Source organism: Telopea speciosissima, chromosome 1 (assembly GCF_018873765.1).
Source record: "Telopea speciosissima isolate NSW1024214 ecotype Mountain lineage chromosome 1, Tspe_v1, whole genome shotgun sequence".
Lineage (NCBI taxonomy): Eukaryota > Viridiplantae > Streptophyta > Magnoliopsida > Proteales > Proteaceae > Telopea > Telopea speciosissima.
In genome coordinates, this window is record NC_057916.1 from 78,449,558 (window position 1) to 78,469,347 (window position 19,790).

Consider the following 19,790-nt stretch of genomic DNA (forward strand, 5'->3'; position numbering starts at 1 on the left):
CATCACTAGCTTGAGGTGTTATGAGTGACTTCCAAATACACGTGACCTTCATGGCTTACTCAAATAAACAGCCCAAACCAGCCTATTACTTTCCTTTCCTAGTACCTACCCATAGGTTTAGATTCTACGCACCCCCTTAAGGGTCTCTACCCACATAGATTTAGGTTTCCCTATCCATAAGGTTTGAGTCCTTACATTCATAGGGTCTAAGGATCTTCATCCTCAAGGGTAACTCTTCTCCTTTTAGGTAAGAGAGGAGTCACAGTGTTACCAATGCCCGCTAGTTCTTATTAGCTGTCATGGTACAAGTCCTAACCTCTTTCAATTTTTAGGTATTAACTAGACTCATGTGGTCCCCACAAATGGGTCACACAACAGGGGTGGTCGATCTAGGGTATAGGCACAAGATCATCACATATAGGTGTGGTCAAAAGGTCTCCAAAATAGGCTCAAAATCTTAAAAGAAAATCGGGTGGACTCACTGACGACACGCCAAGATCGGTGCTTCGTGGCTCCTCCGTGAAAATAGGTAGAGCGGATTAACGGGCGGATGTAGAATGCAAATCCGTTCATTCGTCCGGTCTCGAAGTCTCAAAGGCGAGAGAGTTGAAGTCAAACGAATCTATGGATAGACGCATGAGTGTGGATCCGTTCGTTGATCCGCACGCTTTTAAAATGATAATTTCAAGTTTTGTGCAGAGCGGATTCACGACAAGTGGATCCGTTCGCTCGCTTGTTCGTAGAATTTTAACAAAACAGAGCCACGAGTTTTAAAACTCATTTTTGGCTTCAAAGAAAAGGACATAACCGTAGGGAGAAAAATCTCTACAGGACTTCCGCTTAAGCTCCCCTTAGGTGGTTTTCTTGTAATCCTAAGCCTCAAGGTTCAACTCTTACTTGTTCATGATATGACTTTCTTCTCATTCCTACTTTCTCTTTCTTGGATTTGGGATGAATCATCTCAAGTTGTGATCATGTCTTGATTTTGCTTGTAATCCCATGGCCATGTACACCAAATTCATACCAAACCGATTGGCGAAACTAGGGTTTTTAGGTGTAAATCAAGTCCTATTTGATCGATGACACTAAGTTGTTGGATCTTTGTTTGATTATTGCATCTTTTATAAATTTTCAAGTCTTTGCGCATTTTAGAGACTGTTGCTATGTTTGTCAAGTCTAGTTGAATTTTACTAGGATTATATTCAGGTTTTGATTGTGGTAAAGTTATCAATTCACAATATTTTGGGAAAACTCTCCCAGTTCAAATCTAATTCTTTTACATGCCATAAAATCTCATAGAAAATGATCACATTGTCTTATCTTCAAACATATTTCCTTGTATACATGATTGTTGATAAAATCCTTAGAATCTTTCCTCTTCTCTTTTGCCATATTTGATTCGGTCTTACTAGATAGGGCTTAGTTTACATTCTCTGAGTTGTCACAAATCATATTTACTTGTTTCCTAAGATTCAAACTTCCAACCACAAAATCTAAAAATTTTCTTTGAAGTTCAAGACATGCTCCATGATTGAATAAACCTATTTCTTGCTTGAACCCATTGTTTTGTATAAAATATTACTTTTTAGGCATATTATGACCATGAATCTTCATTATTTATCATGTCATTCACATAATGGCCATGCCTTTCCTTTTTTCTCCAACTTCTTAGATCACAAATTGATAAAAATCAGAATTTTCTAACCTAAGAATCCTGCTGTAACTTAATTGCCTTGAAAAAAAGAATCAAAGGCTAGGTTTTAAACCCCATAACCTTACATTGATCATCTACTTAGGCCTTAGCATTCAAGGTATTAATTTGCTATCTACTTGGCTTTTGGCTGCAGGTTAAAACAATCAATGGCTCCAAGAACACGACGTACATGCGTAGAACAAATTGCACCAACTGTCCTAGATCCACTATGGTTCCAAAAGATAGAGGACCAAGAGCTTTATCGAGACTACTTCCGCTTCAAAAATATAATGGAAGGGCGGGATGTAGTGTTGGATGATCTCGAGCTTACAAGGTGGGGCAGAGATTTGAGGCATTGGGGTGGACCAACATTCTCAACCTTCCTGAACCATACTACCAGAAACTCATCGGATATTTCTATGCAAATCGAACACGGAACCCGGCACACAAAACTATTGGGTTGTTTCATATGTAAGGGGGTTCCTATAGCCTTCACTGCAAGATAGTTGGCGGCATTATCAATGTCTCCATTGGGGAAGAGAAGACCTACTATTCACCTGGAAGGAATCCCTACTCCTTCATCAGGCGAGAGGTAGTGACATTCTGTCGGCCATCAGGCGGCTGAACCTACGAGTGGTGGATGGCTTCGATGAGGTCACGAAGCAACTCTTCGACTGCACTCGGCGCCTAGAGGGTATCGAGAGAGGGGTAGATGACATCAACACCTTTCTTGGTCGCGATGGTGGCGGTGGTGCAAATGACTATCCAACTTTCTCTCAACAAATTGAAGTTATCCCGGATCGCTTCTTCTAGTTCTTGTCTTAGGATGAACAACTGGGAACTTTTAGAAATGGTAGACTTGTATATTTAATCTGAGATAACCAGAATCAAATGTTTCGAATTGGAACAAATGAGATCTTGCATTCAGAGTTGGGAAAGGCACAGTTATGCCCAAACAGAGAATCTGAAACAATTATAGTGTTTAGATTGGTATCTTTTGATTGAGCAGGATGGAGTCATATGTTTTTGTTGGAATGGATGAAATCACGAATGTTGAAATAGGAAGGATATGATTGCCTCCCAAGAAAATTTGGAACAATTTGATATTTGTAATTAATCTTATATGTATCTCTATGTATTTACTTAATTCTTTCTTGTTTAATTCATTGTTGATAATTGTGGGTGATTATAATTGATTCATTATTATTTATGAATTTTAACATATAGTTGCCCATCTATGACCTACTTAAGACTCAACCAAGCAATTACATAGTTGTAGCTTAATGTACCTATGGTTCAAGTCCTAAGTTCCATGTTATCTATTATCTTCTAAGTCCTTGTTTCACTACAATCGCCTTCTCCTATGTCCGCACACAATCATTTATGTTCTTGAAGATTTTTAATTTAGAACCTAATTGTGGAGAGTAAATCAAGAGTCCGCAAGATGTGGTTGGTGCGAACATCATGTCTCGATACCATGTTGTCACACCCCTATCCCGACAAGGGATAGAATACAATATCGGGTATGATTGGGGTGACACGCGTCATCCCACCTCACCGCCAGATCTCGATGCAGATGGCAACTCACAGTCATAAACCAATATTAAAATACAATAATATCGTAGTACGAAAGACAAAGGAATATTACATTCCAAGACAGTCGAGTTTGCGAAAGCGTAAATGAAATGATTATAAGATGTTCATTGGCTAATGATAATAAGTAACATAGTTATAAAATTCCTATGACCATCAAGTAGCTACCAAAAAGGTAAAACATAAAAGTTTATACAAAGCACAATGCTCTAAAATAATAATAAAGCGGAACGATCCCAAGTAACAAGACAACCCGTAGGCACAATCATCATGGGCAACCATCGCCATGATCCTCGCCACGTCTCGGCTCCACAAGAATCATCCGCATCCAAATCTAAAAAGAATGTGTACACGGGGGTTAGCTCCACCGAGCTAGTGAGAGAGAAAAGGGGATGCACAATCACACAATCACACAATCACAAATAGTCCATGGTGCATGCTATTATTAATTCATTTACCACCTAACACACAATGCTAAGTCAATGGGTATATGCTACTGCAATAACTCGGGAAGACATTGTGGATCCTTCCATTCTCACCACAATGCAACCTTAATTATTACTATGGAGCCCGCCGGTCGTAGTCATCACCACCCAGAGGCGCACCCGATAACCATTACTACCCCTGGCCTGGCCTCTCTAACTCTCCACAGCAGCAGGTGCTCGCTACCCAACACCTAAACCCCTGTTGGTAAGGGTCGTAGCATAGGGAACGAGCCTAACCACGATATACTACATGAATCCTATCGTGTTGAGAGGTACATCCGGTGTGTCAACGTCCCATTCCATCTAACACCCGGTACCAAAGACAACACGGCGCATACAGCAAGAATGAGATGCAATATACAATTCCACGTATACGGGGTTCCGTGCCGATTTCCAAGACCGTAACCCAACACAAATCCATATCATCCAAATCATCATCATCGAATAAGAATAAATGCAAATATGCAATCATGCTTGAATGATAATGTCACAATATAATTCATAATTGCATGAATAAGCAATAGTAAACAAGCTCAAACAATACCCAAACCCACTCACCAATTACTTCAAATGGAGTTTGTATAAGCGCAACGATTCCCGCTCAAAATCACCCCATTGCACATATGTTGGCGCCTATGAAGTGAATAAGAGTGTGAGAGAGTGTAGGGGAGGCCTCATAGAGAAACCCCACCGTTTACATAAGTTATAAGCCTTAAAACTGCATCGAGGCAACTCGGACTCAGCAGGCCTGCCTCCGACCTTGCCTCCGACCTTCCCGCAGCTCGGGACACATCGGAGGCAAACATCGGACTCACGCAGCCTTGCCTCCGATGCAACCCAAGTGTGATTTCAAGGTCTTTAAAAGCCCAGGGTTGTCCCATTTGGTTCTCTAAGCTCAAGGGACTAGGGAGGGGTGTCTTGGAGTCTATTTGGGTCTTAGAAACACCCAACATTCAAAGATTTAAGGGGGTTTAAAGGATCAAAAGCTCAAAAATCAGATTTGGGTTTTCTTTGGTGGTTGAAGCTTTAGAATCAAATAGATTCAGCAAGAGGTCAAAATAGAGGTCTTTATAGGATTGTAATGAAAATGGGATAGCATCCTACAAGGGAAACTACACATGGCTCGAGCTAACCCTTTGGGTTTCCAAAAGAAATCCCCATCTTGGGGCTGCAACCAACGAACCACCCAAGCTCAAACGAGCAAGGGGAAGAGAGAAAAATGGGGGAAAAGGGCACTTGGCTTACCTGGTTTGAGGTACACACGAGGTGCCCTCTTTAAAGCTCCAAACCCAAGAGCGTTTCCTTCTTCTTCTTCCCTTCCTTCTCCTCCTTCTCCTCCTTGCCGCCTCCTCTCTTCAAAGCTCTCCTCTCCTTTCACGATTAGGTTAGGAAAGAGAAAGAAAAAAGAAAGACTAAGGAATAGTCTTACCCCTCTCTCTCATATAGACTTCACATTTATTGGCCTATTTGGATAAGGCCTCATAAGTGTAACCTAGGGTCTATTTGGGTAGGGTCAAACATGGCAGGCACCAATAGCACCTTAGCCACGTGGTCTCACCCACAAGGGTCCTTGTTAGCGCATTGGATGCGTGGTCGGAGGCGCCGAACCTTGCCTCCGATGCGAGTAGGAAGGTGGTTCCCACCATAAGAGGTCGTGGCCTTTGGACCACACTTCGAGGGCTTTGAGAGGGCAAGAAGCACACAACAAAATTTGGTCAACTACTTACCCCTGACACGTCAAGGTGCAACCTCCGTGGTCCCGACTAGTTTCCACAAGCAACCTCGTACTATGGTCAATATAGCTGGGTTTGACCACCAGTGAGAACAACTCACCGGCATACGTGGCAGTGATAACTACACGTCACAGGGAAGAATTAATAATTAATTATACTCCCGGGGTGCGGGTATAACAACCCATGTATTTATCTGTCAAATTTTTGGGAAAAACTTACCCACGATGCACAAGCATGCAATTTTCGTCTCACAGGAGTCTTTTTTTCCCTCTATTCTACTCTAAATTAGTCAACCCATGTGAATGATGGTTTTTTATAGACCAATCATTGGTATGGCTAGAACCGAATATCGAGATCGGAACTGACCATTTATTATCAAACCGAACTGGACCACAAAGAAATACTAAATTCTAATTTCATAGGTTCTCTTCTCGATTCATTTTGATTTGCACCGAAAACCAATGGTTCTAAACCGAATTAAAACCTATAAAACCAGACTGAATAGAAACCAATAAAATGGTAAAATCGAATTGAAAAAACTCAAATTTTTGTACTGCCTTATGTTCAAACAAAGATTGGTTTTGTGTTTTCAAGGGGTTGATTGTATTTCTAAGGTGGCTTTTTATGATATTAGAATGTACATTAAGAGAATCCCCACAAAAAAAAAAAAAAATATATATATATATATATGGTATAATTTATATTCTAAACTTATTTGTTAATGCTCTCAAATTAGGCTAAAAAAGAATCAAAGTAAAGGGTACAAAGGTGATGAAACCGAATGTGAACTACCACTACAAACCGATGTAAATCAAATATGAACTGAAACTAAACATATCAGAAAACGAAATTGCTAACCGTTTTCCAAAACTGAGACTACAAATCACATATAAACTAAATGTGAATTGGATAAAGAAAATCGAAAAGAAACCAATAAAACCAGACTAAATCCAAAACAATTCTGATTTTAATTGATGATTTCTATTTGATTCGATTTTAATTTGCAATTTATCAAAATATAAACTAAATAAAAACCAATCTGAATACCCAAAACTGAATCGATTGAGATACCCTTTGACTGTGGCATGCAGATTCCTCCCCCCACACTGGTTTGGTGAGGAATCTTCTCCCCATGTGGTGAATGTGGTGCTTCTCCATTGTACGAGAGAAGGACAGGTCAATGACATAAGAAACTACAAGAGGGAGTGCATGACTCCATTCTCCCCATTACCCATAGCTTCCACTTGGGTGTTGAAGTTATTATTCTATTTCCTCATATAATAATAAACAACTGAAATAGAAGAGGAATATTCATAATTGCTAGGCCATGTGATTGTCCTCCCACAGAGAGGCCAAAACTTCCTTCCAGTTTTTATTTTATTTTATTATTATTGGTATTAGTCTATCAGATTAAGTAAGTGGTAGTTCCATAGAATAAGCAAGGGGTAGTTCCATTTGGTTTATATGAACTATTTATATTTATTAAAGAAAAAGGGTGATGGTTTTCCTTAAGATCCCTCTGTTTTTTTTTTTTTTTTGGGGGGGGGGGGGGGCATAAAAAAGGTTTTTAGATGTGTGTGGTATCATTTATTAACTTTGTTTCTATTTAAAATAAAATAGAATAATAGAAAACTCATAATAGGATCGAGAACGATTTATCTATGATGGACAAAAATCGTTTTTAACCATTTATACAATCATTTTAATGATCACATACACATAAGTCCCAAAATTGAAAGATAAAATAGTCATTTGATTTTCTTCTTAGAAAGGTAAACCCCCACCCTACTCTTCTTCTTCTTCTTCATGCAAACCCACCCACCCCCACCCCACCCCCAACCCTCGACCCTGTTGCAACCCAAACCACCCCACCCACCGCTACCCCCTAGTGCAACCTAACCCACCACACCCGTCGCCACCCACACCCTGCCCCTTCCTTGCAAGTTGCAACCCCTCGCCTGCCTAGCCCCACCCCTAACACTCCCCCTACCCCTCCCCCTAATGTGGGTTAGAATACGGTTAATACATACAGAAAATCGCAAGGTTGGACAGCCAAAACGGTGTACGGATGATATGGAAGTACACGATAACTATAAAAAGATTTATCGTACCTTTTTTTCGGAGACATGGCAGCGATTTAATAGGAATGGGAGCAGATGTAATCGATTTTCTCAACAAATTAGAATGGGATCATGGGACGGTGGCCCCTTTTAAGAAGGGGGCCATTAAAAAATATAATTGGCCCATTAATTCAGATGGTTAGAGCGTCGTGCTAATAACGCGAAGGTCCCAGGTTCGAGACCTGCATGGGCCAAAAATATGATATTTAAACTTATTTTAGTGTGCTTGAATGAATGCTAAATGAAATATTATTTTATACATCAAAACAAATGAATATTTTATTTTTAGATCTTAGATTTGAGAAAAGCATCAATAATTTTTAGTTTTTTGTTCTTGAATTGGGGGTTGACCTTTTATTTTTTTGGAATTTGAGTTTTTTACTATTTTTATTGTATTCAAATAGGGTGTATTTACTTATTTATGAATAATTTCTTAATTCAATTAATAATATAAGTGTCACATTTATTAAAATGCTATTACACATAAATAAATATCTGGCCTGGTTTCTGGCATAAATAAGTCTTTGTCCTGGTTTTTAGCCAGATTTCCTCAAGTTTTGATGAAGTTAAGTGACAGTGGTATAAGTGTTCAGGTCGAAACATGTTAAAACACGGTGAAACTGGTCGAGTTGAGTAAAAACTTGAGACTTTTTAAAATCGATGACCATCTCGTGAGATTTAACTCCATCGTTACAAGCTCTCTTCCTCACGCTCAACCTTAAACAAGGGTTTCTATGGTGATGATTTTATTATCTCTTTGAGGTGAGTTGGAAAGAGATGTAGTACTTTTTAATTACTACAATATTCTCTGATTCTCTCCGATGGATGTAGACATTAGCATAGTAGGAAGAGTAGATCTTATCCAGATACCATATGTATACTTGCAAATGTCTATAGCTTAATCATGTAATTAACTGTTTTATTTTGTTGTTAAAAGAATTTCCCAAATTTTTTTATTAACCATCAAAAAGGAATCTAATTAATCAAACATACACCAAAAATAAAATAGAAAAGAAAAAAAAAAAAGAGGGGGTGATGGTGAACCAATTTCTCTCACTATAATCTATGAAATTTGGTCAAAGCTGGTGAACCCTCGGGGTTGGTGGTGAGTTGAGCCACCTCCCTTTTCTGAACCATGTACAAATTCAAATTCAACCCTATCAGCTAAACATGGTTTAGACTAAAAACAGAGATTTGAAAGAATTTGTAAAGGTTGAGACAATGAAACACTACAAAGAACAATTTGAGAGAAGAGATAGAGAAGAATTGAAAGAAAAAAAAATTGTAAAACCTAAGAAGCTGTATTAGGGTCTTGATCTGAACTAGACTGAGGAGCTGTCCAATATAACTTCATTGCAAATAGAAGCTTCTCCCTTACATGGGGCCCATCTTCATGGTCAACTATTTGACTATCCCAATTCATGCCATCGATAACAGTCTTCACCTTCACTAAAACATCTACATCATCTCTGATGATTACAGAGCCTTCAGGTCTAAGTATTCTATCCATCTCCAAAATAATATCTTCTGTTTCACATCTGCAACACCAAAAACAAAAGGGTAGAAAAAGGATCTCAGAATCCCAAAAAAAAAAAAAAAGGGTAGATAAAGCTGGTTATTATCTTGATAAATTATATATTTTTACCTGTTCTCGTATAGACTAAAGATCGAATCAGCGTGAATGAGATCGTATGTTCTTGGGTAAGTAGACATGGCTTCGCACCTGCAATTTTATTATAAAAAGAAAAGATTTTTTAACCTAAGGAAATCAAAGAAGACTTTCTACAAACAGGTAATGATCAAAATGGGATGCGTGAAGCTTACCAGCTTTGATACGTTCCGATCATTCCACGTTCGTAGATGATTCCAAGCGTGTCGATTTTTGCCTCTGTAGGGACGATATTCATGACCCACACTGGATCGTCAGCAACAGAAAGTGCAGCTGCAAACCCTCCTAAGTAAGCATTCATATCCAACAAGTTACGGCAACTTCCTTTCTGCCCAAGCTGATTGTTAATAGCTTTGTAATATCCAACCCTTCTGTTCCACAGCTCTGTATCTTTTCTGAACATCTCTGCTGTGATTCCGGTCACACTTCCGCTGCTAATCCTCGGAGGAATTGCATTCAATCTCTGTGGCCATTTAGCAAGCTGACCTCCGGCGACTTCGCTAATGTCAGAAACTTCTGGTAAAGGGGTTATGCAAGTCTCCAATTTGGTGTACCTGAAGCAAAGATTGAAGCTTTGTAAGCTTTTTTTGTCATTTAAGAATGAAAGAGAAGATGGGTTAGATTTGAAACAGTAGCAGAACATACCAAGCCTTGTCGGGGTTTTGTGATGTCTTGCAGAATTGGGGCTTTCCGGCGACCTTGCGATTCTTTTTACAATGGATGTGGCTAGTGGGTTTCTGCCAGATAGCAATGTCGCCCTTCTGGACAAGTTTGTTCCAACAAAGGCTCTTGGCTACTGCTTCGATCTGAGATTGCTCTGCATTAAGGTCCTCTTTTGTTCTTTCCCAGCCTTTCCAGTGTTTTTGCCAGTTGATTGGTGGCCCTGACAGAATCCAGTAACCACCAGGGCGGAGAACTCTATCCACTTCAATCAGGTATAGCCCATCTGATTCCGAACCCAATTGGAGAAGACAATGAGAATCAATTAAGAAAAAGAAAAAACAGACAATGTTCGAGTGAGAGAGAGAGAGCTACCATATTGACCCCAGGGGATGAGACAACGAGAGCAGTGAGCCATGTCGAATGCCCGGGATGGGTAAGGAAGTCTAATGGAAGCCATTACTCCGATCAACGCTGGAACACCTCGCTCGAGTGCGAATTGTACCTGAGCTTCATGGGTATCTCTTGGGGCGAACGACATTGTTAAGATGTTACGTGATAGAAGGTAAGCTCCCCAGCTTGCGACCTGCAAAAGATTCAATCAAGGCAAATCTGAATCCCATCCATAATCACAGTAAAGCTTCCCGTTCATGGTCAGATAATGTCGGAGTAAAGTGGGCAAGATCTTAGATTTTTTTTAAATTAATGGACATTAAGAAAAGATGAAGGATCGGGTAGCTCGCAGTAGAGGATCTGGATTGACATTGGTTCCAGGAAAATCGAGATCCTGCTTCTTCCTTACCATGAGAGGAAGAGACAAACAAGGCCAAAAAGAAGAAGAAGAGAAGGTGACGCAGGGTAAGGAGGTTGCTCTGACCGTAAGATTGGAATCTAGATAACATACTTTTACATAAATACCCCTAACGCCTACATGTCACCAACCTATTTCTATAAATTCTATTTCACCACGGCATTCGGGAGAGAATAAAAAACAAAAAAGTAAATATGAATAAATGCCATATTTTTCGAGATGCTTTGCCAGACTCTGTCAGGAAACTTCTCATTTCCTTCCTTCTGTGATTCTACACAATTTGTAACGTAAAGCTAAAGAAGGAAGGTGACAACCCAGATGTGACTGGTTCAGCCATGTCTACAGAGAAGTTCTGATCTCCATTAAGTCTAAATTTTCAGAACTCAGAAGGGTTTTGCGAATCAAATTAAAAAAAAAAAACCAATCCCAAAAAGATTTTTTCTTCATTTTAATCCATCCATGGGTTGAAACTTCTACTGTTGACGACACTTGACCCAAGATTTGATCTTGGGGACGTGAACAGGTAGACCCAATTCTCAAAAAAAGTCAACACTGAGGAGCGAATCGAGAGAAGGAAACCATTAATGCAGAGAGAGAGAAGTAGAGGTGAAGAACAACTTACCCCACAACCAGTATCAACGGCGGTTCTAATGGATCCATCCTTAAGATTAATCAATTCGCCGATATCATCGATATAAGCATCAGCGCCGTTAGGGAACATGGTACCACCACCGGGGAACTTGAATCGATCTCCATCGAATCGAATCCAGTTCTGAACAGCTTTCTCCACCGTCAACTCCTTATGCGGCACATTCGCATACCACACATAATCCCGACTCATCGGCCATTTAAATGGGTATTTGTACCCAAACGGCGCTGGCACGCGACACTTGAGCAATTCTCCTCTTTTCGGGCAGTGTCTCTCCCTGTAAATCAATTTATCTCTATCGAACTCCAAGGATCGCTTGGTGTCTTCACATGGTGTGTAGTCGCTGTACTTGATATCGCAAGGTGGGTAATGTTTCGTAACCATCGTCGTCGGAGAGTCATCGGCGGCATGATGGGTCGTGAAATCTAAACTAGGAGTGAAGGTTTTGCTCTGAATGTCATTGCAAGGAACCGAATTGACCAGACGAGAGATGGAAGGGACTCCACCACTGTGTTGCCAGATGCCGAGAAGGTATGCAAGGGAACAGAGAAGGGTGACTAAGGCCAAGCCTAATAGATTGGATTTCTTCCAGTATGGGAAGAAGAAAGGTTTTGATGAAGCAGAAAAATAAGGGTGGTAAGGACCCGCCATGGCCGTCCACCACCGTTGTTGAAAAACCAGTGATGGAGGTGTTGAAATTTTGAAGGGAATGAGAGGCAGAGCAGAGCAGAGCAGAGGCCAGGAGAGGAGACGAGAGGGGAGATGGGTTAGTGAGTTTATGAGTTTAGCTACCCATAAACAGATTAAGACCTAAGAAACTAAGAAAGCGTTTGTGTGGTTTAAACAGGAAAGTTTAATTGATATAAAGGGAGCAAGGGAGTGGCCGCGTTGACCTAAATTAGGATACAACTTAGGTGGATTTGGGGTAGCATACTTTTCATGAACTCCCTATAAACTATTTTTTAAAATAATTTTTTGCCCCTAGTATTCTTATAGATAATGAATGGGTTGTGCCTGTCTAGAAAGGCCAAAACCCATAAACTAAAACTTGATACTATGCATGATGTTGTATATGGCAACCAATTTGCTTTACTAAATTGGTTATCCATGTGCTTATAAGTGAATCTTCTATTTCCATGTATTGCATACAACTAGAGATGATGGGTTAGGGCCAATAAAGTGTAAAATAATGAAGGGCAATGAGGTCATTTCATTTGAGGAGGACAGAGATAAGACATAAAGGGTTTCCTGCAACAAGAGTTTGGGTGGGGTAAGTCTCTCACACCACATCAATGACAGTGTTGGGAATGATATGATACGCATAGGACCGACATGGTCTTGATGTATAAGAGAGAAAACGATAATAATAAAAAAAAACTAATGTGAAAAGACGATATTACATTGACATCGTGGAAAACTTCTTCCCTAATAAAAAAATTGCGGGGCTATTGACTATGTCTGGGAAAGCATCACACGCTAATTAAGCATTAAAATTTCCCATTTTACAAAACCTAATTCCAAAATCTAGAGTATAAATGAGTTGGCTAATTGGCTTGCTAATCAAAAACAAGTATAATATAGTATCTAGTTTATGATGGGAGCCACTAAGATTAAAAGAATAATTAGATTAATAATAAACATAGATTTCAGGATTTTTTTTGCATATATATTATAATTATTTATCAATCGATGATGATACCTGAACAAGGCAAACCCACCTTAGCTGAGCCCAGCCCAGGCCCAACTGCCCAAGCGACCAGTAAGTCTATAATCCGTACTAAAGAAATGAGAAGCGTAAGTCAAGAGAGAAGACTTGGGAGGGGCGATGATGCCGGTTGGTCAGTTGGTCCACAACCGTAACCCTTCTCGTATTAATGGGGTACGGACAACGGAAGCCGGAGGTCAAAGCCATGCACGGCGGTGGTGGTGGTGTTCGTGGTACCCACTACCCACTGGACTTGGATCTTGTGCAGCTGTGGCGGAAGCTGCACTGTGCATCACCAAAACCCATCCTGAATATAGGGGGGAGATGGTCATTTCACACGTGGGTCCAGGTGGGATCCACCTGTGAAATGACTACCTTACCCCTATTTTTTTTGTCTTAGTGGTGCTGCACAGCGGGATAAGATCCTTTTTCCTACTTACTCCCTAGCAACTCCCAAATACTGTGAAAATTGAAAAGTGAAGATCCCTGACGTGTTGCTCTAAGCCCTCTAAAACCCCAAGCCCCATTACTCGTCCGACAAAAAGCTTTGTCTGCTAGATTTTCTTCTTTACTTTTCTTCAGTTACTTCTATTCCATATTTCGGAAGTCTAAACAAGGGTTTAGGTATCGGTATGGGATTGGTTGTGATTGATCTCGATATAAAATATAAGGGGGGAGTGTTCTCTGCGTGGGATGCAGGGGCCATGTTAGGCGCAGCAACCATTGAGAGCCCAATACCGATTATTTCTCCTCCCCCCCCCCCCCATGTGTCTGGGTGTGGCCCTTACGTCCTACTCAGAAAACATTTCTCCATAATATAAATACTTATCATTGGTATATATATATATATGAAGAAGACGTAACCTTAGAAGTATCATTGGCCAAAATTATCATCTACTATGAAGTCAGAATTAAGATTAGTCACTCTTTCATGTCGTGGAAGGACTATCCTAGGAATCGGTCACATTGCTTCTTCTTGGAACTTCATATTCCCTATATCCGTTCTTGAAGGGTAGTGGAAAGGTTTTTTTTTCCCTCTTTGTATTTTCTATTCTTCATTGTTTCTCCTCTTTGTTATGTTTTCCCTTCTTTTGGGGCTCTTCTATGTCTGTGCTTTTATTGAATATATAATTTATTAATTATCAAAAAAAGAATATATAATTTATTCACCCAAAATAAAAATTGATTCTGATTGATACCTTGGTGCAACGGTAACGTTGTTCCATTGTGATCAAGTGGTTGTAGATTTGAATCTGGAAACATCCTTTGTGCGAAAGCAAGGGTAAGGCTCCATACATTATGATGCGCCCCAGACCCCACAATGGCTAGAGCGTCCTGCACTGAATTCACCCTTTTTTATTCTGATTGATACCGGCTGATACATATCAGTACCATATTGATGTTGGCCAAGACCAATGGTAAAGCCTGATTCCAAGACTTCAAAGGTTGAAACATAAAAATAAAAATAAAAAAGAATTAGTTTTACGGATGGTCATTGCTTAGGGCACCTAATTTTATAATATTGTGGGTAATCGGATGGGATCATGGTTTAAGAACTTGGAATCAAACATGGAATTGGTCTTCATTGATTTCAATCCGACTTAGATCAGAATTAATTAGAGTAAGTCTTGAACTGACCGAAACCTTTAGAAATTAAGATTGTGAATAAGAATTATAATGATTCCCAAAAAAATATTGTGGATTTTTTGAGGATTCAATAAATCTATTGACTTTGTTAAAAAGAGGTAAATTTCATTCATCTTCTATTATTTCTTTACTAAAAGAAGGAAACAACGGTCCAAAATGAATATCAAACATGAATTATGTCACCCAATTCGGTTTTGATTCCTCAAACCATCATTGGTGGGATTGACAACTAAATATTTGAGTAATTTTGACCATTAAATAAATTGATTAGTTAATTTAAGGATTCCATAGTCTTCTATTCACATGGAGAGTCTCCATTCGTCGAGTGGTAGAATAAAATATGGGGAAAAGTTTTCTATAGGGGGAGTGTAGCCCCTGTGTGCATACCAGGCTAACGGGAATGTTCAAAGAAGCATCAGTATATTAGGCATTTTTGGCTTTCATGGGCAACACTCATTTCACTCCTACCTCCCCCCCACCTCACTCTGTGTTTGTGCGCAGCCCGCACACTCCCCCCCAAGAGAACGTTGTTTGGTCGTGTAACCCTTGCACTAGAGCAAGAGCCAATGAGAGTATATACAAGGACATCAACATGGATGAGATTTTTTATTTCAGAAGAGATGGGGCAATAATTTGATACTCTCTTATGTCTGAGCACAGGAACCACGTGACCAAGCAACATTTCTTTTCTCATAAATAAATTAGGGAAAGTAGTTTTCTGTCCGGCAGCCTACACCAACACTCCCATGGGTCTATCTCTCTCTCCGAACCCAATGGATTTGTTAGTGGTTCATAAATAATTTAAAAAAAATAAAAGAAAAGAGAACGCTATTTCGGCACATACAATATGCTGCCCCCTACATCAGGGGTACACGAAATGACCACACCGCACCTTCAAGAATTTCTATCTTTCAATAGAAGTATGACAGTCATTTCACATGCCCTTGTATCTATGCATAGAAGCAATACGTTGCACGTGCCCAGTTAACGTTCTCTCTCAAAATAATATAAGAGGAAACGAACGCTATCTAGTCGGTGGTAAGTTGCTTTGTATTTTATCGGGAAAAAAAAGGTTGCTTTGTATTGAATTAAGTTGATGCGAAATTGTAAATTACCTTTTGGGAGTTGGGATTAACCAAATCTTTTTTAAGTAAAACCCATTAACCAAACTTCAAGACAGGAGTTTTGTGTCACCTTAAAAAGGGGTCAACCATCAATGAATGATACCAGAGGAACTTGGGATAAAGCAACACGAAATCTAAAATTTCGAACTTCGAAAGCCTCCTAAGAAGCGATATCGGATGGTGCGAAGTGGTAGTAGTTAGTAATTCAGTGACGCCTCGTGAGAAGAGCTCGTGTTTGCAGCTCCGGCGCATTCGCTTCAGACCCCACTCATGCCGATACACGCATACCGGGGGGGGGGGGGGGGGGGGGGGGTGGGTTCTTTCGGAAATTTGTTTTTATTCGGTTCGATCCGATTTTCCAAATTCAAAGCAAAATATATGGATTTAAGTTTTCTTTCACCGTTGATGAACAGATTCTTTTTTCATTAGTTATAATGTGATATTACTTATGATCATTGATTGAGGTATCGGTTTTGGACTGGTTGGATTGACCGGATCGCATTGATATTGATATTGGTATTGGTATTGGTCAACGTTGATATCGATATCTGATCAATCTTGGATTGAATATTGATATCAAATCAAGGGTAAAATCCTCAAAAAACACAAATATCGGCTAATTTGGTTCGGTATCAGATCGGTACCAACAAAGACCGATACCAATATCTCAATCCTTGGTACTGTGAGTGGATTCTGAGATCATCCTTAACTCCCATCTTTTATTAGTCAATTGTATGCACCGTTCGAAAATTAGATTTTGATCAATCGAATCAATCAATTTGAATTAAAGTTGAGACACGATTGATTTAAGGTTTTGGTCACTAGCACACTGAGTTTTTAGATCCGATAGTCAATTCTAAGATTTTTGGTACTGATCAGATCAGAATTGACAGGGATCGATTCGATCCTCGATTTTAATTTTAATAATTGTATGAGGTCAAAAATACTTTTTTTCTAATCCATCCAGAGGATTGGATCCAATGGTTGAAAAGTTATAGATGAAGATGTAATGGGTCCTACACACATGTAATCCTAGATGTTGCCTTTTCTTTCTTAGAGGTAAGTTTCCTTGAGTGAAGTTTAAGCTTCACCACTTGTGATTGGATCCATTATAAATGTGATAGAGGACTCCACAATCAGATCATATTGAATTTTATCTCATTATTAAGTAAAGAAAGTGAAACCCAAAAGGTAGTGGTCCAACAGAGTTGGCATGAGCACTAATCTAAATTGACAGGCAACTTGTGTTCAACTCCTCTTATCTTCTTGGGACTACTCACCTTGGATTTAATTGACTTTCTATTTAAATCCTTGATTGACCCGATCTTGTGACTATAGGCTCAAATGGACCCCGAGGGAATAGTCAAACCGGGATGCTCTCATTAACCCAAAAAAAAAAAGTAAAGAAAGCGACCCATAACATATTTCTATGTTTCAATAGAATTTACAAAATTAAAATGGGTAATAGAAGAAAAAATGGTAAAATATGATATGGTTAGGACTTTGGGGACCAAATTTAACCTACACGATGGTAGGTGGTTAAGCATTCAGCTTTGGATAGGAGTGTTTCGTCGTTGAAAAAGTGAACATAGGCAAGTTGGAGGAGAAAAAAAATAACGACACAAAATTTACGATAATCCAATGATTGATTTATGTGTTTTTTTTTCTCTTTAATTTTGTTGTTTTCTTGGCATCCAAACATAGCCTCATTTAAGGGTGTCAAATGATCGATTTAGTATAGTTTCCATCGATTTTTCAGTTTTTCATTATTTGATATAGTCCAATTTTAGGTTTAGAAGGAGTTCGGTCTACAAAAGCCAATCTAAACTATTAAGATAAATTAACATAATACACAAATCACAGGGCTAGACACATTGGTATTTTTGGTTTTATTCTAATTGGAATCGGTCAATTTTATCGATTGATCAAATAAGCTTCGGTCTTATAACGGTTTAAAAAATCAACCTCATTTTTTTTACTGTCACCCTTGAATAATGGGGGAGTGTTTGGTTGCTTTATTTATTTTAGGTAGAACAAAAAAAACAAGAAGGCCAAAGGTTATTGTTTAAATCGAATTAGAATAGTAGAATCTACCAATGTTTTGGTCACGTTTCTTGTTATTAGTTTTTTTGGGCAGAACGTTTCTTATTAATTACAAGATGTGTAATTAATTAGGAGATATTTAATTCTCTGCAAGTGGATTAATTTCTAATTAATCACGCGTGGAAACAGTGAAAACTTGATCGTGTCTCCTCCATGGTGCCAGCTAACATGTAGTACTTATTTATTAAATTAAATCCAGAATTGTTTTCAACCTAAACCAATGAAAGATTAGGAAATGATGCACACCCTGACCCTATTACTACTATCTTACCACTTCATGTCGTGGTTCCACGTTTCTGTACTGGTCCGTGATGTAGTGGTACTGCTTCATCGAGAGAGAGAGAGAGAAGCAGAAAAGGATAAGCATGAATGCACGATGTGATAAGGTGACCAGCGTTTAACGTGTTGATCACCACTCATATGACAATTGTCCTCTTTTTTTTTTGCTTTTTCTGATAGAAAGAGACTATTCATTCACGCGCCCAACGTTAAACAAAAGAAATCCAAATATATAACTAGATAGACGACATAATAAATATAAGAGCAAATTACTTAGACCTCCTCTGATCTTTCTGATAATTCAGTAAATTACTCTTGTCCTTCTGACAACTACTTAGACCTTCTTTACTTTTCAAACTAGGTTTCACTTAGCACCAGGCCGTTAATGGGGTTAATAATTAATCTGATGTGACCAAAATGACCTTACTTATAAAACACAACAACAACACACTTTTTCCCTTTCTTCTTCCTCCTCCTCGTCTTCTTCTTTTTCCTCCTGCAAGCCTTGAACCCAGATGAGATGCAACAGCACTCTTCTCTCCAAAACCCACCTCCTCATCCTTCTTGTTGCGCTTCCACAGCTTCAGATACCCTTCAGGGCAGGGGAGGTTCCCATGAATAGAGAAAAAGAAGATGAGTGTGGATTCCGTCCCTTTGAACTCCCATGGCCACATTGATGAGTAGATTTCTCAGCTTATGCAATGCAAGCCTTTGTCCAAGCAAGAGGTTCCCTTGTTGCCTTAGAGTGAATTAGATCACTTGCAGAACAATTCTAGGACAACAAACCCACGATCTCATCAAATTTCACTCCCAGATCACTAGAGAACACTCTAACTGAACCCAAATCCTAATCACTAACAAATGAAAGTAAAATGAACAAACAAAATCATATTTCTAGACGGAGACACTTAAATCCTCACATCAATTTTTTTTGTAACTTTGTATGTTCTCTTCGGTAATGCTATTATCTACCTGAAGACCATGCAGTTATTTGGTTATCTACATTAATTTTTTTTGTAACTTTGATCTGGCGATACTGCTAATGTCTTGGTTGTCAATTCATTTTATTTTCCTTGGTCCTCTCAATCTGGCTGCTACTGTTAATTAAAATTTAGGATTGTTTTGGGCCTTCAGGTATGAACACTCGATCCTTGGTTGAAGACTGATCTGAGTTAATTTGTCTCATTGAAGAATCTCCACTGGCGGTACCCTGTTGTTGGGTATTTTTCTTCATATTTTCCTTCTGCAATTAATCTGGATCTGATGGTCAGATTCAGCTGTCCTTCCAGGGTTTTATTATAGCCCTTTGGAGGGTCCTTTGATCTGATTTTGGTGGCAACCTACCCCTCAAATTGAAAATAATTTGATATCACCCAAAATGTGGGTGTTTTATCTTCAGAATTATTTTTTGTTCACTGGTTGCTGTACTCTTAATTAGATCAGTGTCATTCTTTGATGATTTCTTATTCCTTTGGTTAATTACTTATACTCAGGCTTGGGGTTTAATTATATATTGGAT

The 19,790-nt window shown here is 39.1% G+C and overlaps 1 protein-coding gene and 1 non-coding gene across 2 annotated transcripts; one reads left to right on the forward strand and one right to left on the reverse strand.

Moving 5' to 3' along the window:
• Positions 1 to 7,744: 7,744 nt before the first annotated feature.
• On the forward strand, positions 7,745 to 7,818 carry TRNAI-AAU. Its single transcript has one exon. It is a non-coding gene; the product is annotated as a tRNA-Ile (tRNA).
• Positions 7,819 to 8,693: 875 nt separating this feature from the next.
• Positions 8,694 to 12,096, reverse strand: LOC122672024 (probable methyltransferase PMT15). Its single transcript, XM_043869536.1, has 6 exons — positions 11,387 to 12,096; positions 10,329 to 10,539; positions 9,939 to 10,239; positions 9,449 to 9,847; positions 9,270 to 9,347; positions 8,694 to 9,162 (listed from the first exon to the last, which is right to left on the reverse strand). The coding sequence occupies exons 1-6, from the start codon at positions 12,062 to 12,064 to the stop codon at positions 8,916 to 8,918; spliced, it is 1,914 nt and encodes a 637-aa protein (XP_043725471.1). The 5' UTR covers positions 12,065 to 12,096; the 3' UTR covers positions 8,694 to 8,915.
• Between the last annotated feature and the right edge of the window lie 7,694 nt (positions 12,097 to 19,790).

Excerpts from the sequence above, each read along its gene's own strand:
- LOC122672024 (XM_043869536.1), bottom strand. The coding sequence starts at position 12,064 with ATGGCGGGTCCTTACCACCCTTATTTTTCTGCTTCATCAAAACCTTTC. Across the intron at positions 9,848-9,938 it reads CAAAACCCCGACAAGGCTTG|GTACACCAAATTGGAGACTT; the intron begins GTATGTTCTGCT and ends TCTTTGCTTCAG. Across the intron at positions 9,163-9,269 it reads TTTAGTCTATACGAGAACAG|ATGTGAAACAGAAGATATTA; the intron begins GTAAAAATATAT and ends TTGGTGTTGCAG.